Below are 22,067 nucleotides of genomic sequence, written 5' to 3' on the forward strand. Positions count from 1 at the left end.
ATGAGTTCATTTTGTGATGCTTAGCTGTCTAAAAACCCAGTAAAATACAAATGGAAATGTAGAGAAATAGGTATTTTTAAAAGAGCTAAAGGATAACACAGTATTAACCCTTAGATTTGTTATAATTCTGGAATTCAACCAACTCAGGCCTGCCAAGGGAGAACCATTTGAATGGCACCTGCTGTTTCCTTATTCAAAGGGAAACACATGAAAAAGGAATAAAAGTACAATGCCCAAACTTATTTAATTGCTCTTAGAGAGTCCTGCTTTCAGAGATGATCTGTGCAGGCAAGGTCAGCCATCCTTTTTTTTTTTGATAAGTGGGGATAAAGGTGGGCAGGAGCACTCAGCTCTGAGTGCTTCAGCAGCAGGGAGGCAGAGCAGTCACCTGGCACTGCCTGGCCTCAGGGAGCACTGCAGCAGTGGGGCAGGGAAACTCGAGTTTTTCTGGAAGCACTGCAGCTCTTGGCTGGGGATTCAAAGGCTGGAACATTTGGAGACTTGCACATCACAGACATAAACAAGCAAGGAACAGAAAAACACTGTGTACAATTCAGAGAGGAAAGCTCTGGTGTCCAGAATCCACAGCAAGCTTGGAAGGACAGAATGTGCTTTGAAATAATTTCCATTTCATAATACAGATGAGTCACCTAAGCAGCGATTATTCCAAGAATTTCCATGTTTGCTGGGATTAATCCTGGGGGCTGTTTGGTGCCTCAGAACTCTCTGACCATGAGGCACCAAGATTGAGCTCTAAAATCACTCCCATGTCACTTCCATCTCCTCTTGTCCTGCAGAAATCTGCCACCATCCTTTGCATGTGGAAGCAGATGGAGACACAGATAGACCTTTCCCCCACGTGGTTTTGCTGTGAAAGTCAAGCCATGCCACGTGGGGAAGGTAAATCTTCCTGACACTGGGATCTGTACACACCTCCATCCTACACAGGGCTAATTATCTGTACAGATTTAAATACATGTATTTCAAGTATATTACTGATCTCAGTGATACACTGGATAGTTAATTCTGAATAGAAACAGAGATAACAAATAAGATTGAAGATTTTTTTTAACTAGTGACTGCAATTTGATATTTAAGAGCAGCATTTTTATGTGTTATTTTTAAATAACTGGTCTTCAGGAGCCTTTTTTGCAGTCTGGCTAACTAAAAATCAATAGAACTTAAATGTCACAAGTCACCTGTGAAAACAAGACATGCTCCTGTCATTTAAAGAGAAAATTAGGTCTCACACAGCCACCAGTCCAGAAGCAGAAATGTTTACAGGTGGCCTGTCTAGACAGTCCCACTGAGCATTTCCATGTACTGCTCCCTGCAGTTTGAGTTTATATCCAGTTATTACTGGACACAGTGTGAGCTTCTTGTGCTTCTTAGAAAGTTTGGAGGATAAAAAAAAAGTCAAATACTCACAGAGCCAAAATTAAAAATTGCATCATCTCTGAATATCTTCTTTCCACATCTTAAATGTCCTGGATTGAGATATTCCTAAGAGAGAGGGAAAACAGTAATTTTAAAGTTCTTGGACGTGCTGCTTTTGGGCAACTCCTCAATACAAATAAAAACGTGTGCAACTGTACTTTGTATCAAATTCTCTTCTCAGTTTTACTGGGAACCAAGGTGATTTGTGCCAGGAGCTGTGAGCAGGAAAATTGGCCTTTCATCTGCCACTTTCCTGGAGACAAGGCAAGATTTTTAACTGTCAAATTCACTCATCAAATGCAAAGTAGCATTTGTTTTAATCCACCTAGGTTACAGGAGATGTTGATTCAGTTGACTGTGTCTTAAAACACAAATAATGAAAGGCACACATATAATTGAAGAATTTTGGTTTGTTTTTTTTTTTTAACAAGAAAGCAGAGCATAAAACCAGCATCAGTTACTGTCAGGAATAGAAATGCAGGAATTCAAAAAAAGAGTACAAAAGGAAAAGCTAAGGAATGAAGTTTCTTTCACAGAGAGCTTACAAAGTGGCTGCATATATTTATGTTCTGATAAGACTTGGGTTTAGTGACAAGACGGTGCTTTTCATGTTTGTTTTTGCAGTCAGTCCACTTCTTTTGACTCCAAATGTCTTTGCACCACTCTGTGTTATTCTCTCATCCAAGCTTAAAAATCATATTTGAACACTACTCTGCTGTAACAACATTGCTATAAAATGCATGCCAAGATAATTTTTTATAACTATCAATGAGTGTTCAGTCAAAAAGAATTAATAAATAGATGAGGATTTTTCTTCTTTTCAATGGGATTTGATCTGGATTTTTAATTTAAAAACTTGTCCAAGTAAATTAACAGCCACTGATGAGGAGATCTTCAGCAAAATCCTCCATCGTGTTCAGAAACTCCTGACAGGATGGACAGGCTGCATTTGAAGGCCACCACTCAATCCAAGTGCTGGAGTCCAAAGGGTACTGGAATCTAAGAAGACAACAGAAAATGATCATTTGCTGCTAAGATTTGGGAAGGAAAATGGAACAGAAAAAAACATTACAATATGGAAGTGCTGGCTCTGTGTTCATAATCCTGCTTTTAGTGTGCACATCTGATACCACATTGTGTGACTGCTGGTTGAATACTTTCAAAATTAAATCTACTCTGTCTCTCACAAGAATTATTACATACAAACACTTTAAGATTAAATCTTAGCATATCCTGGTGGTAAATGACTTACTTGAAACTGTAACCAATGCTTATCTTTAGAGCTTCTTTTCCCATGATCAAATACTGCTCTCCTGGGTTCAATTCAACTTCTGTGCAAGATTTCTTTTTAACAAAGGTTATTTCATTATTTTTTTGAGCAAAAGCCTGCCCTGAAGTAAAAAAAAACAAAACAAAAAATAATCACGAATTGGACAATTACACAGAAAGAATTTCCAGTAATTCATATATTAGATAGAAAACACTAAAATGTTCTACAGTACTGCATAGCCAGGGGATCTCTTTGCCACTGTTCTGTAACAGGAAAATTTAATTATATAAAACATGTCTCTTGTAAAAGATTTTTCAATTAAATCTGAATGATAGATAAGCCTTGTGCACATTAAAAAATTTAATTTTATAGTAATGTTAAGGAAATATGGGATGCTTAAACTCAGAGGACAAAGGAGTGAACGTCAGCTTCAGTTCCACAGGCCCAACAGGTAAGAGAGTGAGTGCCCAAGAGCATTCCAACTCCTTTCTCCCAGGAGCAGACACATGGAACTCACCCCTTTTATAGAGGTCCAGAAGATTTGCAGAATACTTCACAAAAAATCCCTCCTCACTGCGAGATAGGATGTTCACTTTATAAACTGCAGAAGGACACAAAGCAGAACCTGGTTATTCCTTGTTCCTGCCGTGCATCCTGAATGTCTTAGAGATGCTCAGAGGGAGAACTTTGTGTCCTGATTTCTGGGAATGCAATGGTTATAGGGGCAGAAAGCACTGGGAAGTGCCACCCCCACCAGATCTGAGGGGAGCTGTGGGCAGAGCTCACCTTTCTCTACATTACTCTATGCCACTGGCAGCCACACTGAATTTCTAAGCATGACAGCTGTAATTTGAACAAGATGTTGTGCAGCAGCAGCAGGCAGAGCAAACAGCATTGGAGAGCAGGGAAAGAGGCAGTGAGAGCCCCCTTACCATAAGCAGTGTCCCCCTGGCAGGCAGCCTCTCTCCTGCTCTCAGCAGTCACCGACCCGCCGAGCCTCTCCTGGACTTTACCACACTCAGCTATGGGAGGAAGGGAGAGGCAGAGGTAAGAGAATGCCAGCACATGTCCCCAAAGAAAATGTGCATTTCCATCATCCTGCATGGGAAAATTAACTGAGCAACACCGTAAGTATGGGATTGCCTGCTGGAACAGTGAATATTTAAAATACAAAATAATGCCCTTGAACACCAGAGTTAACCCAGTCAGACTTCCATGATCACACTGCACACAGCTTTAAATTTCTTTTTAATGTAAAATTTGGACAGCTTATAAGAACAGCTGTGTTCTTATAGGGACTTTTCCCTTATGTTCAGTGTGGCTTTGTTCAAAGCACTACACTGCATTTTCCCACCAAGTAAAATGAAAAAACATCTTCAAATAAAGCTTACCTTCCATGCATTTGCATTCATCTCCTTCACACAATCTCACCAGTTTTTCATTTCCATAGGGGTTATAAAGTATGGTGCATTTTTTGTCTAGAAGATTCAGAAAGAAATAAAAAATACATGTAGAAAACCAAAGTCTAAGATGTCAACACTGAAACTTGGTGAGGCAAAAGTCACCTGAGCTTCAAATAAAACAGAGTAAAAAATCTGTTAAAGATGGGAAAATGTACTTCTTTGGGAGGAATACAGAGCTAAAAGGCAAACAAGGATGTGAAGAGCTGGAACACATACCTGGTGCATGATATTCATACACAGTGAAGGTGGCAGGGTTCAGCATTCCGACCCGGAAAAGCTCACTGATCCTGAAGCCAACACACAGGAACTTGTGAGCTGGCACCTGTTTGAGAGACACATGAATTAAGGAGCTCTAAAGGAGGCAAATTGATTCCAAAGAGTAAAAGCAGTGCTTACAGTCCGGGAAGGGGTAACATACAGAGTCTATCTGCAGGACAACGTGCCCATCTTTTATCTCATAATCTGCTATCAGCTGATCAACTCCACTTGCAAGCTGCAGGGCACAGAAAAAGATGGAGAACAGTCAATGTTACAGCTCTGTCATATAAAGCCAGTAAGGGAAAAACCGTTCTGGAATACTTGCAGTAGATAAATCCTCTGGATTGGCTTCCACTCCACTGACCAGCCCTATGTCCATCACAGCGTGAGCAGAGCCCGACCGGGGCTCCCTGGCACTGGGCCTGTACCTGAATTAGATTAGAGCCAGGATCAGTTAATTGTAACTGAAATGAAACAGTTAATTATAACTGAAATGAAACAGATCTATTTGAATGTGATCCCAGAAAAACCTGAGGAAAACTCTGTCAACATTTAGGCCCCAGTAAACTCGTAATGAAGCAAAACAGTGCAGATGAGTCCATTCAGATTTCTGCCAATACCATGCATGAAAAAGCTTTTCATGCTTATGTTCCAGGAGAGCCCAAATATAACCTGAGCGCTCCTTCCCACAGAGATCATGACCTCGGGCTCTAATTCAGTTCACACATGTACATAACAGTGAAGAAACAGAAAGAAAAGGTCAGGAGAGCTGATGGAATTATTAATAAAACCCCTCACTCACTTACTTTGCACAAGCCTCCAGGCGCCCCAGGGGTTCCCCCTCTCCTTTTATGCGACCTGTTCGTGGCAAGTGGAGCCAAAGAATTTCAGAACTCTCCAGAAGCTGCAGCCCAAAACTCTCACAAAGCATTTTCACAGTTGGAAGGTAATTATTTACATTGTTTTGGTGGCTGTTTTTATAGGAATTCATTGTCTAGCCACAAACAAATTACATTTACCTCCTCAGTAATTCAGGTGAAATTGCAGCTTTAAGGTTTAATGTAGTTTATTGTGTGTTTATATGGTTTAAACTCAGAATTTGGTTCTGTCCCCTGTTGTAATTGGACTAGAACTCTCAGTACTTTGTAGAACTCACTGTAACCTCTCCCACTTCCCATCCTATTTCTTTCTTCTCATTTCCCCGCCTCTAAAAACTCTTCCATAAATGACTAAAAATGAACCAAACAGAAATAAAGTAAATATTAATTCTATTAACAAAAAGGCAGTAATTTCAAACAGGGCTAGAAAAGCTTTTAGCAATTTCTTTTCCAGTTTCGTATTTAGAAAGTGGCAGAATTAATTTTTGTCTCAATAAAAAACACTAATAAAAAACCCAGGATTTTTTCTTCTCCCTCCCTTGCACTGACCTGAGTAGCAACATTTAAAATTATATTAACCCTTTACCATCATCTCTCTTGGGAACAATCTTCAGTTCAAAGTTACAGGACTCTTCAGAAGTACCAATGGTGTTATACACTGTCCTCACCTGCACACACACAAATAAATCAGATAAAACAGAAGCAGCAGTAAACAATCCTCAAAACTGGCATAAAACTGTAAAAACTCACACTGGGAAGAACAGAAACAAATCTGGTTTTATATTATTGGTAATATAAAAATACCAGCAAAGCAGTGCCAACAAATTATCAGCATAGAAAGAAATGGGGAGTTCTTGAGCAAAACCACAGCATATTAAGAAAAGAGAAATTCCATTTAAAAAACCTGGCTGCATACTTACATTTACTGTAGCTATGCCAGTGCTGCTGCCAGTGCTTACATACAGATCATCTTGCAGAGGTGCCTAAAGAATTGGTGAGGAACAAGAAGTTACACATTAATAATAAAGATTAGCAACAATTAGCAACAATTTGGGTCAGCTGATCTGCTTGTCTTGCTTACATTTCAAATACATAACAGATTCTGCAGAAATATTAAATTTAAATGAATATTCAAATATATTAAATTTACCAAGATGCTAAGAATTCCAGTTTCCCTTTTTAAAGCAGTATTATTCACTCACTGTCATAGTTCTTCCCACGAAATTGTCTTCTGTCAGTTTAAATAAGTTTAGGGGTCCCCCATTTTTGTAGGACACTTTAACATCCATGTCCAAATGCAGCCGTTTGGCAAGAAGGGAATATTCAGTCAGGGCCTCAAGGGCATTAATAGTGTCCTGTCAGAAACAAAGCATAAAGAATTAACTCCAGAGATTCTGTTTATAAAATTTCCGTTTATTTTAATGAAGAGAAGTCAGATTTCCCAGAGACCAAGAATATCATGCCGATTGATCCCCTTGATACTAATCCCATTCACAGGAGTCTGCTGTTGGCAGTGTGGTCATTTAATTGAATTATTCTTTTCAAATGCTGCTATGACAGAATCATGGAATGATTTGGGTTGGAAGGGACCTTAAAGCCCCTCTCATTCTAGGGACACCTCCCACCAGACCAGGTTGCTCCAAGCTCCATCCAGCCTGGCCTTGAATGTCCACGGGTGGAAAAAAATGTTTCAGATTTTGGTACTTGAAGAATGAGGACAAAATATGTAAAAGCACACCTGAGTTGAATAAAATCCTCCCCCATATCTCTGTTCTTCAGAGAGCCATTTGATGATGGGCTTGGCATAGCCTGAATCCCCTCTTAGCAAAGCAGTGAGCAAGGCATAGGCTGTGGTTTCAACCATCTGTGCAGTGATAGAGCTGGGTGTTGATTGGTCTTGTGCTTTGAAAGCACCTTTCCAAAACCTGTAGATGGGAGGGTCACCTGCAGGAGGAGAAAGAGGGCTCAGGTGCAAGCCCAGCAGCAGCTCTGCCACACCAGGTGAGGCACTGCCCACCCAGGAGATGGGCAGGAGCTCACTCTGCACCTGCCAGGGATGGAAACCCACCTCTCCTACACTAAAACCCTGATGTCTGCAAAGTGCTGAGTACAGATGTGGCACTGACGGGGACAGGGCTGGCCAGGAGCAGTGGGGAGGCAGAGTACCTGTGACAATCCCTCTGCAGGGCAGTGGGGATGCAGAGTACCTGTGACAATCCCTCTGCAGGGCAGTGGGGATGCAGAGTACCTGTGACAATCTCTCTGCAGGGCAGTGGGGATGCAGCAGTACCTGTGACAATCTCTCTGCAGGGCAGTGAGGATGCAGAGTACCTGTGACAAAGGCCTCCCCAGGGCAGAATGGATGCAGTACCTACAACAAAGGCCTCCCTCCTCAGGGCAGAGAAGGCTTCCCGAGCCGCGCTGTGGTTGGGGTCCAGCAGGGCCAGCGCGTAGGCGGCGATGGCCACCGTGAAGGGGCTCTGGGCCAGCTGCACGTTCTGCACCAAATAATCCTCTGCTCTGCTCCTGGCATCGTGGATTTTCTGAAAACATGGACAGCTTACAGCTCACAGCCATCACACTGACCCTAAAGAAACACAGCTTCTCTGTCAGGACTATACAGATACAGGATGTCTCCTCCAACAGTTTATAATAAATCCGGAAGTTCCTTGTTGTTCTTTTGCTGGCTTTGAGAGACAAAGACTGACAAAGCAAAGAAATCTGTGAAACTGAAAAAAACTCTTGATTTTTAGAATCCCAGAGCATGCTAGCTGGCAGAAATAAAAGTAACGTTTACCTGAGTAGGACATATTTTCATTGACTTGTCAATTCCAATAATAGAAAATGCTGTGAGATACAAAGATTGTTCTTTAGCTTCTCGAGGTAATGTACCCTACAAAAACCAAATAATGAAAATAATGAAATATAAATAAAAATTCATATAAATAAATAGAACTTCTCAGTGTTAAGTTGTGGAAACAAATAGAAATTCCTGTAAGAACTATCAGCTTAGTTAAACCTGAAAATACATTGACTCTTTGGAAGGTAATAGCTCATTTGTAAAAAAGAAACCAAAATATATGAAGCTATTAATGAGCCAGGACTATTAGATCATGAAATTAACCTAAACATTCTTTTTCTGATTATTAAGAAGTAGCAGGCAGATACTTTTTGTGGGAAAACAAGATTTTTGCAAGATTGTGCTGGGCTTTAAATGAATTTAGAATAAAGAGGAAAGTTGTCTTGAACAGGTGTTTTGATGAAATATATCCTAAAATATGAAACACTTTATCTCCTGGTGCCTTCAGCTTTTACTGCCTAAGCACAGAAAAGGTTTGGGTTTCATACCTGCAGTTTCACTGGTTGGTAGTTTGAAAATTCATTGAATGACCCATCTGACATCTGACAGTTGTCAATCAGCCACAGAAGGGAATCACAAACAGACATTTGATCAAGATCAATGTATTGATTCACTTGCCCAAGGATCCTTAAAGCAAAAGCTGTCAACCTGTCAAGGGAAGCAAAGAGATCCTGAGATCCTGCTTCTTTAGATTGGCAGGTACTGCAGAGGGCACGCACAGATTTACTCTGCTCAGGATTCTGTATCCTGCACACTCCCATGATTCAAAGGGATAATGAAGGTTAATTTTAAATTTAACTTAACAAATGGGCAGTAACTACAGAAATAATTTTAAACCAGGATCAATTCCCATATTTCAGGGTATGAGCGCATTCCATCCCAAAGCCATCTTGGTTGTTGTGGTGTGAATTATGGACACAAAGAAAAGGTTTGGCAAGTGAAACCGAGGAATCAAAAGATATTATTCAGAGTTGTAAGCACTGCTTAAATCTACCATCACACTCTGGTCTGGTGCTTACTGAAAATATGAAATTAGGCTTTTTCCAGCCCAAACCCCTTTTCAGCTCACCATGTGCTAGCTTGCCCATTCTTCCACATGCTGTAGGAGCTGTCAGCATTCCTGAAGGACGAGATGCTCACAATTCCTGAGGGATACATCAGGCACAAGGAAAGTTACGAGAATCATATTTGCTCCCTCAGCTGCATCACCCTTCTCACTCTACAACCCTGAAGCAAGAGAAGCAGCAGATTTTTCTACCTTCTTTCATCTTCCTCCTCATCTGAGTCCTGGAGCTCAGGGTCTCGGGGCCCAGCAGATGCCAATTGTCCGACTCCTCCAGGTAGCGGAACACGAAGAACACTGGGGCGATGCTCATCAGCTCTGCCTCTGCACTGCCCCTGGGCAGGCTGCTCAGCATCTGCAGGCCCCTGGGGCTCAGCACTGTGTCAATCACTTCACCCAGAAGATGTCCTGTGCAAGGAAAAGCCCCAAAACGGACTGAAACAACCGGTTGTGAAAGCGAATCCAAGGGCAGGATCTGTGAGCAGCCATTCTTTGGGAAGTGTTTGAATTCCTATGCTAAAGGGGACGTGTAAAGCCTTCTCTCAAAAGAAAAATAGTAAATCAGATGAATTTAATACAAAGTAGGAGGAAAGGTACATATGCAGGGCATGGGAAGTTTCTATTTACCTTTTACACTGACACTTCTGTCAATTTGTGTTTTAGGGACCACATTTGGTGGGACTTTGTATCGAAATTCTTGTCGTCTCTTGATTGAACCTGAAATTGAAGGTAGGTGTGTATATATGTATATATATATATATATATATATATATATATATATATATATAAATAAAAAATACTGCACAATCTAAATCAACAGATGATTCGGCTGTAATTGAAAGACTGAAGAAGGTTACAACTGAGAATTCAGCAACCAAAACTTGAAAACCAGAAATATTCCCAAATGCACAGGCAAACAACATCAAGCTTTGAAAAGGAACAGGTGAAAACTCTTTATCTTTCTTTTGTTACAAAAAAAAATCTGATCTGGACCTAAACTTTGTGGTTTCTTTGGTTAAATGAGAACATATTCTATTCCCATTAATAAAGCTGAGGAAAGCTTACAACCATATCACACTAAAAGATACATCTAAATATTCCTTTAGGAAATTAATCCGAGTCCCCTTAAGCCAAAGCAGGAAATCCTTGGGAAAGGACATATTTACAATATCCCAGGAAGGAGAAACTCCAAGTTTTTCACATTATGAAAAACTTGATTATCAAGAATCAAGACCAGGAAAAAATAACACAAAGACACATCATCAATTTTCTTACCATAAACACCCTGTGGATCCAATGTGAAACCTGCATGGAGTTCTTTCTTAATGCCTTCTGGCTGGGATCATTATGAATAAAGATGTAGAAAATGGAAATATTTTTGTTTAATCAAATATATCAGCTGAAACAATAGATTAAACCCACAGTTCTTTTGCCTTCTTTTTCTGTAGTTTGACCTAACTGTTGTAAATCTGTTCCACACGAATTTTAGTGTTCTAGCTCACACAGCTCTTGAGAAAATTTAACAAAAGATTAAAGTTAAAGCTTAGGAAAGGAAAAGATTGTGTTTCAGTGAAAAGCCAACCCAAACAACTTAGAATCAAGTATTCTCCTTTGCTTACAAAGTTCTAATCTATGTTTTTAATACATGCAGTCTTTCAGTTCTTATAATCAAGGTTTAAAATGAGTGTGCTCAAATACTCAGCCATTCCTTTTTCCACTGCATACACCTCAGTGAATTCCAGAACATTGTGTGATATTAAAGCAAAATTTCTATACTGACTCAATTGAACCCAATTTGAAATTCAAAAATGCTAAAAAAGATGGAGATTTTTTTCCTTACCACGACACGTAAAGTTTTAACTACAATTTCACTGTTCCTGGGGGTCAGCAACGTGAAGTTGACAGTGTGAAGGCCCAATTCCAGCGGGAGGATCCGGAATGTGACTGCTGAGGAAGAGCCAGCATCCAGATTCTTCAATTTACAGCTCTGCATCCTCGACCCTGCACTTGCAGAATCTCCAAAGGTACAGACTCCATTTCCAGCTGCTATTTTAACACAGAACTGAAAGGTGGAGAGATTTTAAGGTTTCATTTCCATGGCAGGTATGACAGCAGAGAAATATCAAATCCTGCACTGAGCATTCTGTTACTGTAATGCTACTTCTCTGTTGCTGGCTTAAGGACTGAAGAAATCCCATCCAAGGCTCTGTTTATCCTGGATACTCCCAGGAAAAATGCTTTTTTAGTTTATTATGTCAACCCTTCCACAGGACTCATGAACACAAATTACCTTAATTGCAGAGGTTTTATGGTTATAAACAGATCCTTTTAACTCGATTTGCTCCCCTCGTACCACGGAATAAGGAACATAAATGCTCAGGAAAATATCCTTCACAACTTGGATTTCCAAAGGTGCAGCAACACAAATACCTGAGAGAATTAAAAACATGAAAGCAGAGTGTCTCATCCACCCTTCTGATAAACAAGTTTGAAAAGGTCTTGACATACTTTAGTGATGATTTATGATTTTTCAGTGTGTACTTTGAACAGTCCAAGCTTTTTAAAAGTTCCCAGGTTTTTGCTTCCTGATGCAAGCTGCTCTCACCACTCCTCATACCCCAGCTGACCTGAACCTCATCCAGATTCTTTGGGTTTCTTCCCAAAGAAACTCTCTCCTTGGATTACCAAATCTCTTGGAAAATCTCAAGTCCCTGAGCTCCAGGTAGCAGGACAATGTAAAGTTATCCAGGGAAGAGTTACTTAATATTTTTTATTCTTCTTACTCTTTATGGGCCACTGTCACACACAAGACAGGCTTTATTTTCCCAGCCCCTGACACTGACATGACATAAAGTGATTTACTTTCCCTAAAATACGTACTTTTGTTTTCTTTCCCTGTCTATCAACCAGAAAGTGAACATTTTAGAACATGAGTGTCAAACTCATTGAGAGGGTCTACAAGCTTCCTGATTCTTCAGCTTCAAACTAGCTGGGTTGCAGGACCTACCTTTATTTGAAATGCCAACACCTTGTATTTCCCAGGTGGTCAGTGAATCAGGCAAGGTGACAGACAGAGTCTTGGACCTGTGTTAAAAGTGTTTTTGCATTTATCCATCACCAATCACCATCTGTTAACAGCACAGCTCATCACCAACAACACTCTAAGAGAGACTCAGGGAAGCTCTGAGACAGAACACAGGAATTCTGGATTTTGGTTTGAATGAACTTGGTTTTAGCTGATTTCACAGAGGCTGGTACTTAGCAAGGTCCAAAGTGAAAGGAAGAGTGGCTCAACAATCTGGGCACCACACAGCACATGGAGAGGAACATGGCAGGAATAGTTTGTTTGGATAAGACTCCATTTCAGCACACATCTCAGGTACAGCTAAGTTACCCAGTTTACCTCAGTTTCCCCACTTCCTTTCTATAAAGTTGATTTGAGAAAAGCAGTACCTTGAAGAAACTTGGTGAACTTCCCATAACCAGCTTTCAGGGAAGTAGCTACGAACTTGTGCCTCATCCAGTTCCAAGAGAGCCTCAAAATCTGAAGAAAATAAATAAATCAAGTAAAAAAACCCTGATACAAGAAAAAAGGTATCTAAATACCCTCAGTAAAAAATCTGTGTTCATCCCACCTCATCCATTTACACATGTGAATACCTGTCCAATATCCTGACAGTTCACCTTGTTAACAAGCAATTATAGGGAGATAATGGAGACAAGGAATTTAACCTTCCCAAAGATCTTTCCTGAGGTGTTACCCAGTGGCTGTCTCAGGCCTGGGCAAAGGATTCAAATTTGGCATTCAAGTTTACTCTTAATAGTCTCTGATTGCTGTTCTGCTTGTTCCAAATGTGGATGAACAGAACAGAGAGCTGAACACAATCAAGAACTGCTCCCCTGCCCTCCTCAGGGATATTTAACCAAAACTTTGGGAGACTGCTCAAATTCTGTCTGGAAGAACCCTGACAGGTACCAGGGAGGGGTTAAGGGACTCCATCAGCTCTCCACCCCCTGCTCTGCTGGGGCAGGACACCAGAGCTCCCACACTCACGCATCCTGGCCAATATCAGCAGCTTGTTTGGCTCCTGCAGCCGCAGCTTGTTGGCAAACTCGCAGCAATCTGTGAACGCAGAAATGCACCTCTGGCTCCTCCGAACCCTCTGAGCTCTGTCCCTGCAGGTCTCAGAGACTGGATAAGCTTTCACTCCAGCCATGCAGCACTGCCGGGCTTCTGGGTCTCGGTATTTGCCCACTGAAATAAAAATAAAACAATTTGCTTCCTTGAGATGAAGTTTTTATTTCCAAATGGGTGTGATTTTTTTTCTCATAATGATATACACAGAAATATTTGTAACACCTTCTTTGAGTATCTTTTCCTTGAAGTCAGATCGTTTGGTTCTCAAGACTTCATTGCAAGGTTCACCTGCCCAGAAAAATAAAAAAGTACACACAACATGAACTTTTCTTGTAATAGCATTGTCCTCCTAAAAATAACTCCACAAGAGCACATTCCAAATACACGAAACTTTTTATATTTGCTGTGTCAATTACATAGAAGCATTTTCATTTTGATTACAGTAACTTCTCTACAAGGTGTCTTCCCCCCCTCAAAAATCATCAATATATGCATCCCCTTGAGTTCCAAGATAAAAACTGAGAATGACAACGGAACATTTCAGAAAATGCACAGTTCCATGCCTGGACCCCAGGGATGTACCTGCTTCCCCTGAGTCATCAGCGTTTGCATTCGTGAGGAAGGTGAGCCCGGCCATCCTGAACACAGCAATGTTGTTCTGTCCTCCCCCAGCCCCACAGCCAAGGTCACTCTTCTCCAGCTGCAGCATGATCTGAGGAGAAACACACGTGCCATGCTACCAGAAGGTCTTCAGAACACAGCCTGGAAAGGCTCTTTGTGACACAAAGGAGATCACACTCTCTGTGGCTCCTTCAGCAAGGAACTCTCCACTGCAACCTATTTTTGGCCAGGTCTGTGGAGTTCTGATGAGAGAGTTCAGATCTGCTTTTAAAACCACCATTTACGTCTACTGGACTCAAAAGATTGTAAACTAGTTCTTTTAATAATTTGGAACTGTAGATTTACACAAACAGCTTTCACTCAGCCTTCAACTGCTCTTCTGCCCATTTTCAGGCTGGCTGAGTGCATGACACGTATCAGTTATTGAATATGAAATGAAACAAAGAGCTACTGGATTTTCTTTTTTGGCTGCTACCTCACCTTTTCCATTGCCCTCTTCCTTCTTCCTGTGACTCCATATATTGCCTTGTCAATAGATGACAAAGCAACAAAGGAATTGTGCTGGGTTTTCATGGTGAGTGATACAACCTCTGCTGGTTTCAGTGTCTCTTTGCTTGACTGCAACTTAATCTATAAATTGAAAACAAAGATTGGGAGTTCTGAAAGCACATTGCTCTGAAATCAATCCAGCTGATGGCAGACACTACAATAATTTTAGTGTTAAAGAACTTGTGTAAGTCCAAGATAAAATCTGACCATAAAAAAAATGCACACCCACAAATTTCAGTGCCTATTTTGCTACTCACATCAAGGCTATTCCCACATTTCTGTTCCACATTCAGCCAAACTGAATCAGCCACTAACTCTGCAGCTCCTTCTCCCATGACTATGTAGTAAACAATGAGACGTGCTGAAGGAACCATCTCTTGGGTTATCTGTAAAGTTAGATGGTCATATTCCAAATCCTTAATTCTCTCCTGAGTTCCAAAGCTCACTGTCTTCCCTTTTGATGTGATCTACAGTTTAAAAAAATGATGGAGAATAAAAAAGTCAGATTTTATATTCAGTGTATTTTTCACATGTAATAATGATTTGAATTTATATCTTCCACTAAAAAGAAGTGCTGTCTCTGCACTTCTTTTCCTTCATCTACATTTCACCTTCTGAAATTGCTCTTGAGACCAACAGTACTTGTCCTCAATCCCAGTCAATGTCAGATAAGAATTTTTAAAAAAATAGACCATATAAATATAAAATTTTAGCATGAGACATATTTTTTTCCTATAAAGCTGACAGATTGTATCTGAAAGGAAGCAGTTGCCTGAGCTGCACATATTCTATGCTGAGGATAGTTCTTGATTGCTGAGGTTTTTCATCCATGACCATCCATATTAAATTACAATTCAATACTTCGTGCAGAAATATCTGTGACTCACCAAATAGCTGTAGTGATGTATTTTATCAATGTAGTGACTTTGTGGATATACTTTAATATTTATTACATCCCCTACTTCCAGGGTTTTGTGGTTTGAAGCCCAGTCAATATAGAGATAACTCTGACTCAGGGATGAATAAGCTTTTGCTTCATAGCTTTTACTTGCTTGGTTTTCATCTGAAAGACGTGGATCTGCAGTTTTCACCTGGAAAGATAATGAAATGTCTGAATAGTCTGAGGACAGAATTATACCTAAGTAAACAAGCAATGACAACACTAAAATCATGCTGCAATAGGTTGTTCAGAGGGATTAATAAAAAAGAAGCTCAAGACCTTACCCTCAAAGAAATAATTACACCCTTAAAGAAATAATTTAATGGAACAATTTAACTCACTTGAAACTCCAACATTTTGCTGTTTGGTGGGATATTAGCAACAAACAAAGCAGTGCCATCACTGGTGCTTGTTTTTCTTCTCCCAGATTCTGAACCCTCTGATATCAACTGAGTCTCAACCATTTGCTCATTTAAGGATTTGGCAGTGACAGTTACAGGGACATTCCCAACAAAGTCATCCATGGTGTCCTTCACCTGCACCTGCTCATCAGGACACAGAAATGGTGACATTTTTCAGGAAGAGTCTTCCAAGCTGCTCAGCTGCTTCTACAACAGGGAGTCAAAAAATGTACAAGCCAACAGAAATGAAAGTGTGTTTATCAGACATGGAGTGATACAGACAGAAAATGACAAGGCTTGTGCATGATGGGGTTTGTGTTCAATGTGCAACCCCTGCCCCTGGGAACTGACCTTGATGAAGAAGGGAAGTCCAGGCTTCACAAAGAGAGGAGTGGCAATCAAACTCAGCTTGTAAGGAGAGACAGCAAACCTGACTCCAGTGAACTCCACCTCTCCACTGAGGCCACCTGACAAAACACAGCACCCACGGAACAAATAGCTAAAATAAGTTTATTCCCTCACCATTTCTACAGTGAGAACAGGCTGTTCTTCCTTACAAGTTTTTGGAAGAAGAACTGAGTATTACAGAAAGTCTGATATTATGAAAGTCAGCCTTACAGTTTTCTTTGCTAGTTCTGTTCACATTTGCAGAAGTGTTAAGAAAAATTTCAATTAAAGAGGAACTTACCCCTAGACTCCAATACTGATGCCACAATATATAAATATGAGCCATCCAGTGCTTCCAGACTGTCAAAGCCTATAGAACTTGCTGCTCTTTTGCTGTTAAAATTGATCTTAGCAACTCCATTTTCAATCTGGAAATGAAATAGAAATTATCACTTTATAGTCAATAATTTAGAAATAATACAAAGACCATATGTAGATATGTGTCTCTGTTCATTGTCTTTTTTCAGAGGAAATCAAAGGGTGGAGATGTTTAAATAAAGAATTCTTTATTCCCTGAAATTATTTCAAATTAATCAACCAATGGCACATATTGCAAAGTTTGTGTGCAGGCTCAGCAAGAGGTGGGGATAGCACAGAGATATCTTCACTAAATGAGGGAAGGGGACAATTATTGTAGAACAGACTCCCCAGAATAAATCAATATCATTTTGATCTGCTTGTCTCCATTTGATTTCAGTTATTCTGTAACAGATAGCACTGAAGTTATTTCATACAAATTTTAATCACACAGCTTGGCCCAGAGAGTAATTACAGCAGACTGAAATGCCATTGTCTCTGATGCTGCCTCTGAATTTCATTTCCAAGTGCATTTCTGCCCCTGATGACAACCTTACACAGGAAAAGTCCACACTGGGGAGCTGTGGATGCAAATTACAACTTGAGGCCCATTCTGCCCAAATTTGAAGGAAAAACTTCAGTGGGATTGGATCAGTCCTGAGTTATGCATGTGAATTCTACACAAACTCGATTTGCTGCTTCTTACCCTTGTGACATGCATTGCCTGAGGCATCATTCTTTTCTCACTTTCTTCAATTATTCCAAAACGAAGAAAAACATCAGCACTGGGAAGCTTTTTGTTGGAAAAATAGCTGAGAATAAAACAATATAAATGCTTTTAAGATTACTTTAATGGCTGCAACAAAGCATTTGTTTTTGAAGAAGAGTAATTGCCTAGGCAAGAGATGGAAAACAAATGTCTGTATTTTAAACACTTCTGTTGAAAAATAATCACTTTGAGAGAATTTTAAGAAGGTTCTCTTAGATTTCTTACACAGCAGAAATTATTTTGATGAAAGAGCTTCTTGCAGAAAGCAAACAGGAAAAGTCTGGACTCAGGAGAATCATTCCTCAGGTAAAAGAAGAGGAGATACAAAATATTCAGGATTCCAAGGCCAGTTTCCTCACCTAGCTTTCACAACAATCCTGAAGTCCTCAAATTTATCAGAACTAATGAAGTTACTCTCTGGCTCGATGGTGATGGAAAAGCTTGGCATTGCTGCAAATGGAGTGGAAAAAAGGTCACTTGGGGGTGTTTTATCCATGAAGCCACAGGTGCTGAGCCACAGAAGAATCATGACCATTTCAAGGGGTTTGAGTTCCTGAAAACACTAAAAATGCAGGTTCACAGCATGGGCACACCTTACCATATTCCTTAACTTCGAATTTTGCCACAGCTGAGGTCACAAAATCCTTCTTGTACTTGGCTTTAATCTTCCAAATTCCATATCTATGAAATATCAACAATCAAACAGTTTTTAAGATGAAAACTAATAATAATAATGGTAGTCATTTCTAAGAGAGGAAAATTCTGCACCAGATTTTTTCAGGTGTTCAAGACCTGCTTTGAGCAGATTCTCTTCGACACATCACTAATCATTTGACATTTATTTTCAAGCACTGAAATCAGTTATAAACCAGTTTCTCAAGCCCCTGCTATCATCCTTCTGCCATCTCAGCAATGCTTCAGCACCCTCTCAAGACTAAAAGGAGAACTGAAGGGATTTTTTTCTTTAAATGCTGCTGTTCCTGGGAAAATGCTGGGGATTTGTATGAAACACACATGAAATATGAAATCCCCACGTCTGTCACTGCTTATAGCCCTACAGTAGAAAGCTTTAATTGTCATTAATGTTCTTTTTTAATTGTGCATGAAAAGCCTGCCACTCTCTGTTCTCTTAGGAGAATACTCTGCCATCAGGTCCCTATTTATATCATGATTCCACCCTAGGTGAAGTGTTAGAAATCTCCAAGTTTCAAGTCATGCCCTCCATGCAAAACCACTCTATGACAGCCACTATGAAAAGGCATTATAATGTAAATAATTCACCAAGAAACATTAAATAAATCTACTTAGGATTAGGAGGGATCTTGAAGTCAGGAAAAGAAACTATTCCAGTAAAATCCTTTTCTTCCAGAATATCCACTTCTACTCCTTCAGGATCCTTGAAACAAGAGGACAGAATGAGCAGTTACAGGTTGTTCTATTAAAAGGGGAATCTTCATCCTTCAGAGGGGATTTCAGAGGCAGCCTGGCCAGAACATATTTTTCGTAAGAGCTTCAAAGCATAAAACCAAAAATATTTATAGAAAAACTCAGAACTCTGAAATTCTGATAAAATATTTTACTCTAGTTGCACCAGGTAAAAGCCATGCTTAAAATAGCTAAAAAATTACTGTAATAACAAGCCAATTGTTAAAGGCTAAAAAATATGGTAGATGCTGATTATTTTTATATCTTAAATGAAACAAACATTATTTAAGTTCCCTCAAAAATCCTTTGTCCAGATATTAAAGATATTTTTTTCTATTCTGCAACAGCTTCAGATCTGGGACTTGAAAGCCTCTATCCAACTTTGCAAAGTCAATTTCAAATCTTTTAAAAGATGTCTGGCTACCTGCAAAAACATCTAAGAGTTTTATTAAACATTGACTGCAATACTGATTTCCCATCTACCTACCTGCCTACCTTTATTTGCTATTAGAGCTACAAAATATTAATATTAAATTCAATTACAACTCACCACAAAAGTTAGCACAGTCTCTCTCTGAGCTGGCTGCAGTTCTTCATCCAGAGAGTAAACTCTGACTTTCACTGTAAGAATTACAGCAATAAATCTCAAAATCAAAACACCCAAACAATTTACTGATATTTTTGACAAACTCCCAGGAATATCTTTCACTCCTTGTGCCACAAATTAGTAATTTAGGGTGAGGAGGGCAGGGAGAAGTGATTAACTTTTCCAGTATGATCAAATAATTCAAAGTATTGTTCTGCTGATAAAAAAATTCAATATCAGCTGATGGCAATGCAACACAACCAAGAGCTTAAAGAACAATTAAATCCAAATTCCTTGGTAGAGTCAGCAGACTTTTACAATTAAATACCAGCCAGGAGAAATAAGCATTATTTACCTGACTGATCAGGAGTATAAACTGGTTTGTCTGTATGAATAAAAAGAAACCCATTCTCATAGGAAACAGGAATTTTTTTAAATCTTGTAAAATGTGGAGAAACAGCTTCCAAATACAAATACTTGTCTGAAGTATCTGTTCTTGGTAAATCTGTTGGTTGAACCTGGGGGAGATGAAATAAAGGTTTTTGAAGATTATTAAAATATTCTTCAGGCATTTTGTCCTACAGTATTTTTTGATGCAAAAAGTATCTGAAAAGGAATTATCACCCTGTGGTTGAGTGTCATTAAATAAAAATATCAACACACGGATTTATTCTTGCTTATGTGGTAGAGGATGGTTTGGAGTATTAAGCTAAGGATATTCCGAAATTTTGTATTTTATTTATGCCCAGAACTAAACCAGCAAAGTTTAAAGCCCAGTAATGAGTTTACAACAGCACAAATTATCAGATTTTCATTTATGCACATGATGAATCCTGGCCACAACAAAGCTGCTGCTGTGAATCAATTTTGATTTTGAAACTTGGTTTTTAAAGTTACGCAATGTTTCTAAAACAGTTTGATTCCATGTTGAACCTCACTGTTGTTGCACTGATTTTATTCAGCATAATTTCAATTTCAGACCAAAAACTGGGGCATTAGCCTTCCCTCCCCAGTTTAAACAACTGAACACTTACTGAAACTACATCTTTTTTTAAGCCTAAATGTGATATTAAAAAGGGTGTGAGAAATTCCTTACTGTTAAAGTGACAGCAGCTTGGAATTTGTTGGCTGGGGTCAAGGAGATGCGAGCAGACGAATACACAGTGAGCTTATCTGGGAAGCTTTTCAGGGCAACACTGACTGGAAATTCCTCCTGGTAACCAAAAGCTTGAACTACAATTTTCTCAGAGGCCCCAGCTCGGAAGATCTTCGGTGCTGTAAGGACATACCTGTACATGGAATATAAAACAATGACAGATTTCCAGCTAAGCTTTCACATTTCTTACTTCCCTTCCAGAATTCAGTTCCATGCACAGGGTTAAAGCAAACAGGATGATCAGGTTATTGTAAGACACTAATTAAAAACCTGTTTGGATAGGCTCTACCTAAATTCTGGATTCATTTACCCAAAAGAGAGGACAGCCATCAAGAAGCAATTCCAGTAAATTCCATATTTGCTCTTACTTACGTTTTCTCTTGGCTAAAAGTCGTTCCAGAAAATAGCAAAACAATAAAGGATATTAAAATAGTCATTGTGTGTCTGGTGGGTTACACAGCCTCTGCTGTGGGTGAGCAGAAATGCCAACACATTTCACTCACAGTTAATAATTAATGGCAGATCATTCTTTACTAAAACGTAATTGCCACTTCCTGAGGAAGCCAGAACTGCTAAACTTAGTAATTTTTAAATTTAGGATTTCCATTTTTAATATGTTCACAGCAATCCTGTGTCAGTCCTCACTTTCCTTCTGACAACTGTATAATAAAATAATTTTCAGAGGTAGAAAAAACCCCAACAAACAAAAAGATAGATTTTGTCCTTAGTAAAGTTTTTTTTTTAAATTAAAGTGAGTTTAAATTTGTGTCTGAAGCAAAAAAGCATTTGAGTTATGTCAAACAATGTGTGGATGTGTTTGGACTGGCATTATTTTTTTCTGGTTGTTTTGAAATAACTTTTCCCTTCAAACTTCTTTTAGCCATTTGTATTCTAGATTATGCCAACTTTCTGACAATTCCATTACAAATAAAACCAGCAATATGGAAATATTAGTGCACAATATATCAACATGCACTATTTTAAACAGCATTTTGCAAAAAAAATTTTGAAAAATTCGCAAAAAACTCCCCACAAAACTTTTGATGACAAAACCTTTGCAGGCCTGGTATCTGGGATAGCACCTCAACAAATGGGTTTGTGTAAAGTTAAATAAAGTTGTGCAAGAATGCTGAAGTTTAAACAAATATCGGGGTCAACCTTTACGGGAAAAGCATTTACAAAACTGTTTCTGATCAATATAAAGTGAATTTACAGTAAGGTCAGCTTCTCACCAAATGTAAGGAACTAGAAGAGAAGCAATAATTGAATAAAAGCGTCTAAAATGTAGGATGCTTAACGTTCTTAAAATGAGTGGGCAACATATGTATTATTAAATAGCAATGGGGTGGTATGTAAATGAAAAGGCAAATAGTGAAGGACACTGGGAAATCCTTTAAAAGTCGAACAGTAACCTGAAATAGTGTTTTTTAAATCTAATTCTGCTCCTTCTCTACATTTTTCAGAAACACAACCTGCTGGTTTTTCAGCCCCGTGTTTCATGCTTACAGA

General features: G+C 39.3%; 1 protein-coding gene across 1 annotated transcript; it reads right to left on the reverse strand.

Annotated features, from left to right (window-relative positions):
• Positions 1-1,907: 1,907 nt before the first annotated feature.
• Positions 1,908-20,995, reverse strand: C5 (complement C5; the record flags this gene model as incomplete). Its single annotated transcript, XM_084219499.1, has 41 exons — positions 1,908-2,436; positions 2,690-2,828; positions 3,225-3,308; positions 3,640-3,729; positions 4,099-4,185; positions 4,387-4,492; positions 4,589-4,663; positions 4,754-4,856; positions 5,235-5,286; positions 5,893-5,974; positions 6,227-6,289; positions 6,509-6,661; positions 7,045-7,250; positions 7,678-7,849; positions 8,104-8,199; positions 8,655-8,814; positions 9,236-9,311; positions 9,425-9,637; positions 9,857-9,946; positions 10,505-10,565; positions 11,070-11,291; positions 11,520-11,659; positions 12,237-12,313; positions 12,683-12,773; positions 13,284-13,484; positions 13,590-13,655; positions 13,950-14,079; positions 14,469-14,618; positions 14,795-15,004; positions 15,425-15,628; positions 15,819-16,019; positions 16,230-16,345; positions 16,567-16,693; positions 17,329-17,434; positions 17,751-17,841; positions 17,990-18,072; positions 18,696-18,787; positions 19,367-19,437; positions 19,758-19,920; positions 20,499-20,691; positions 20,931-20,995. 41 exons carry the CDS (start codon positions 20,993-20,995, stop codon positions 2,307-2,309), a joined length of 5,037 nt encoding a protein of 1,678 aa, XP_084075625.1. The 3' UTR covers positions 1,908-2,306.
• Between the last annotated feature and the right edge of the window lie 1,072 nt (positions 20,996-22,067).

The sequence above is a fragment of the Fringilla coelebs genome (genome assembly GCF_963513975.1).
Source record: "Fringilla coelebs genome assembly, chromosome: 21".
NCBI classification, from domain to species: Eukaryota; Metazoa; Chordata; class Aves; order Passeriformes; family Fringillidae; genus Fringilla; species Fringilla coelebs.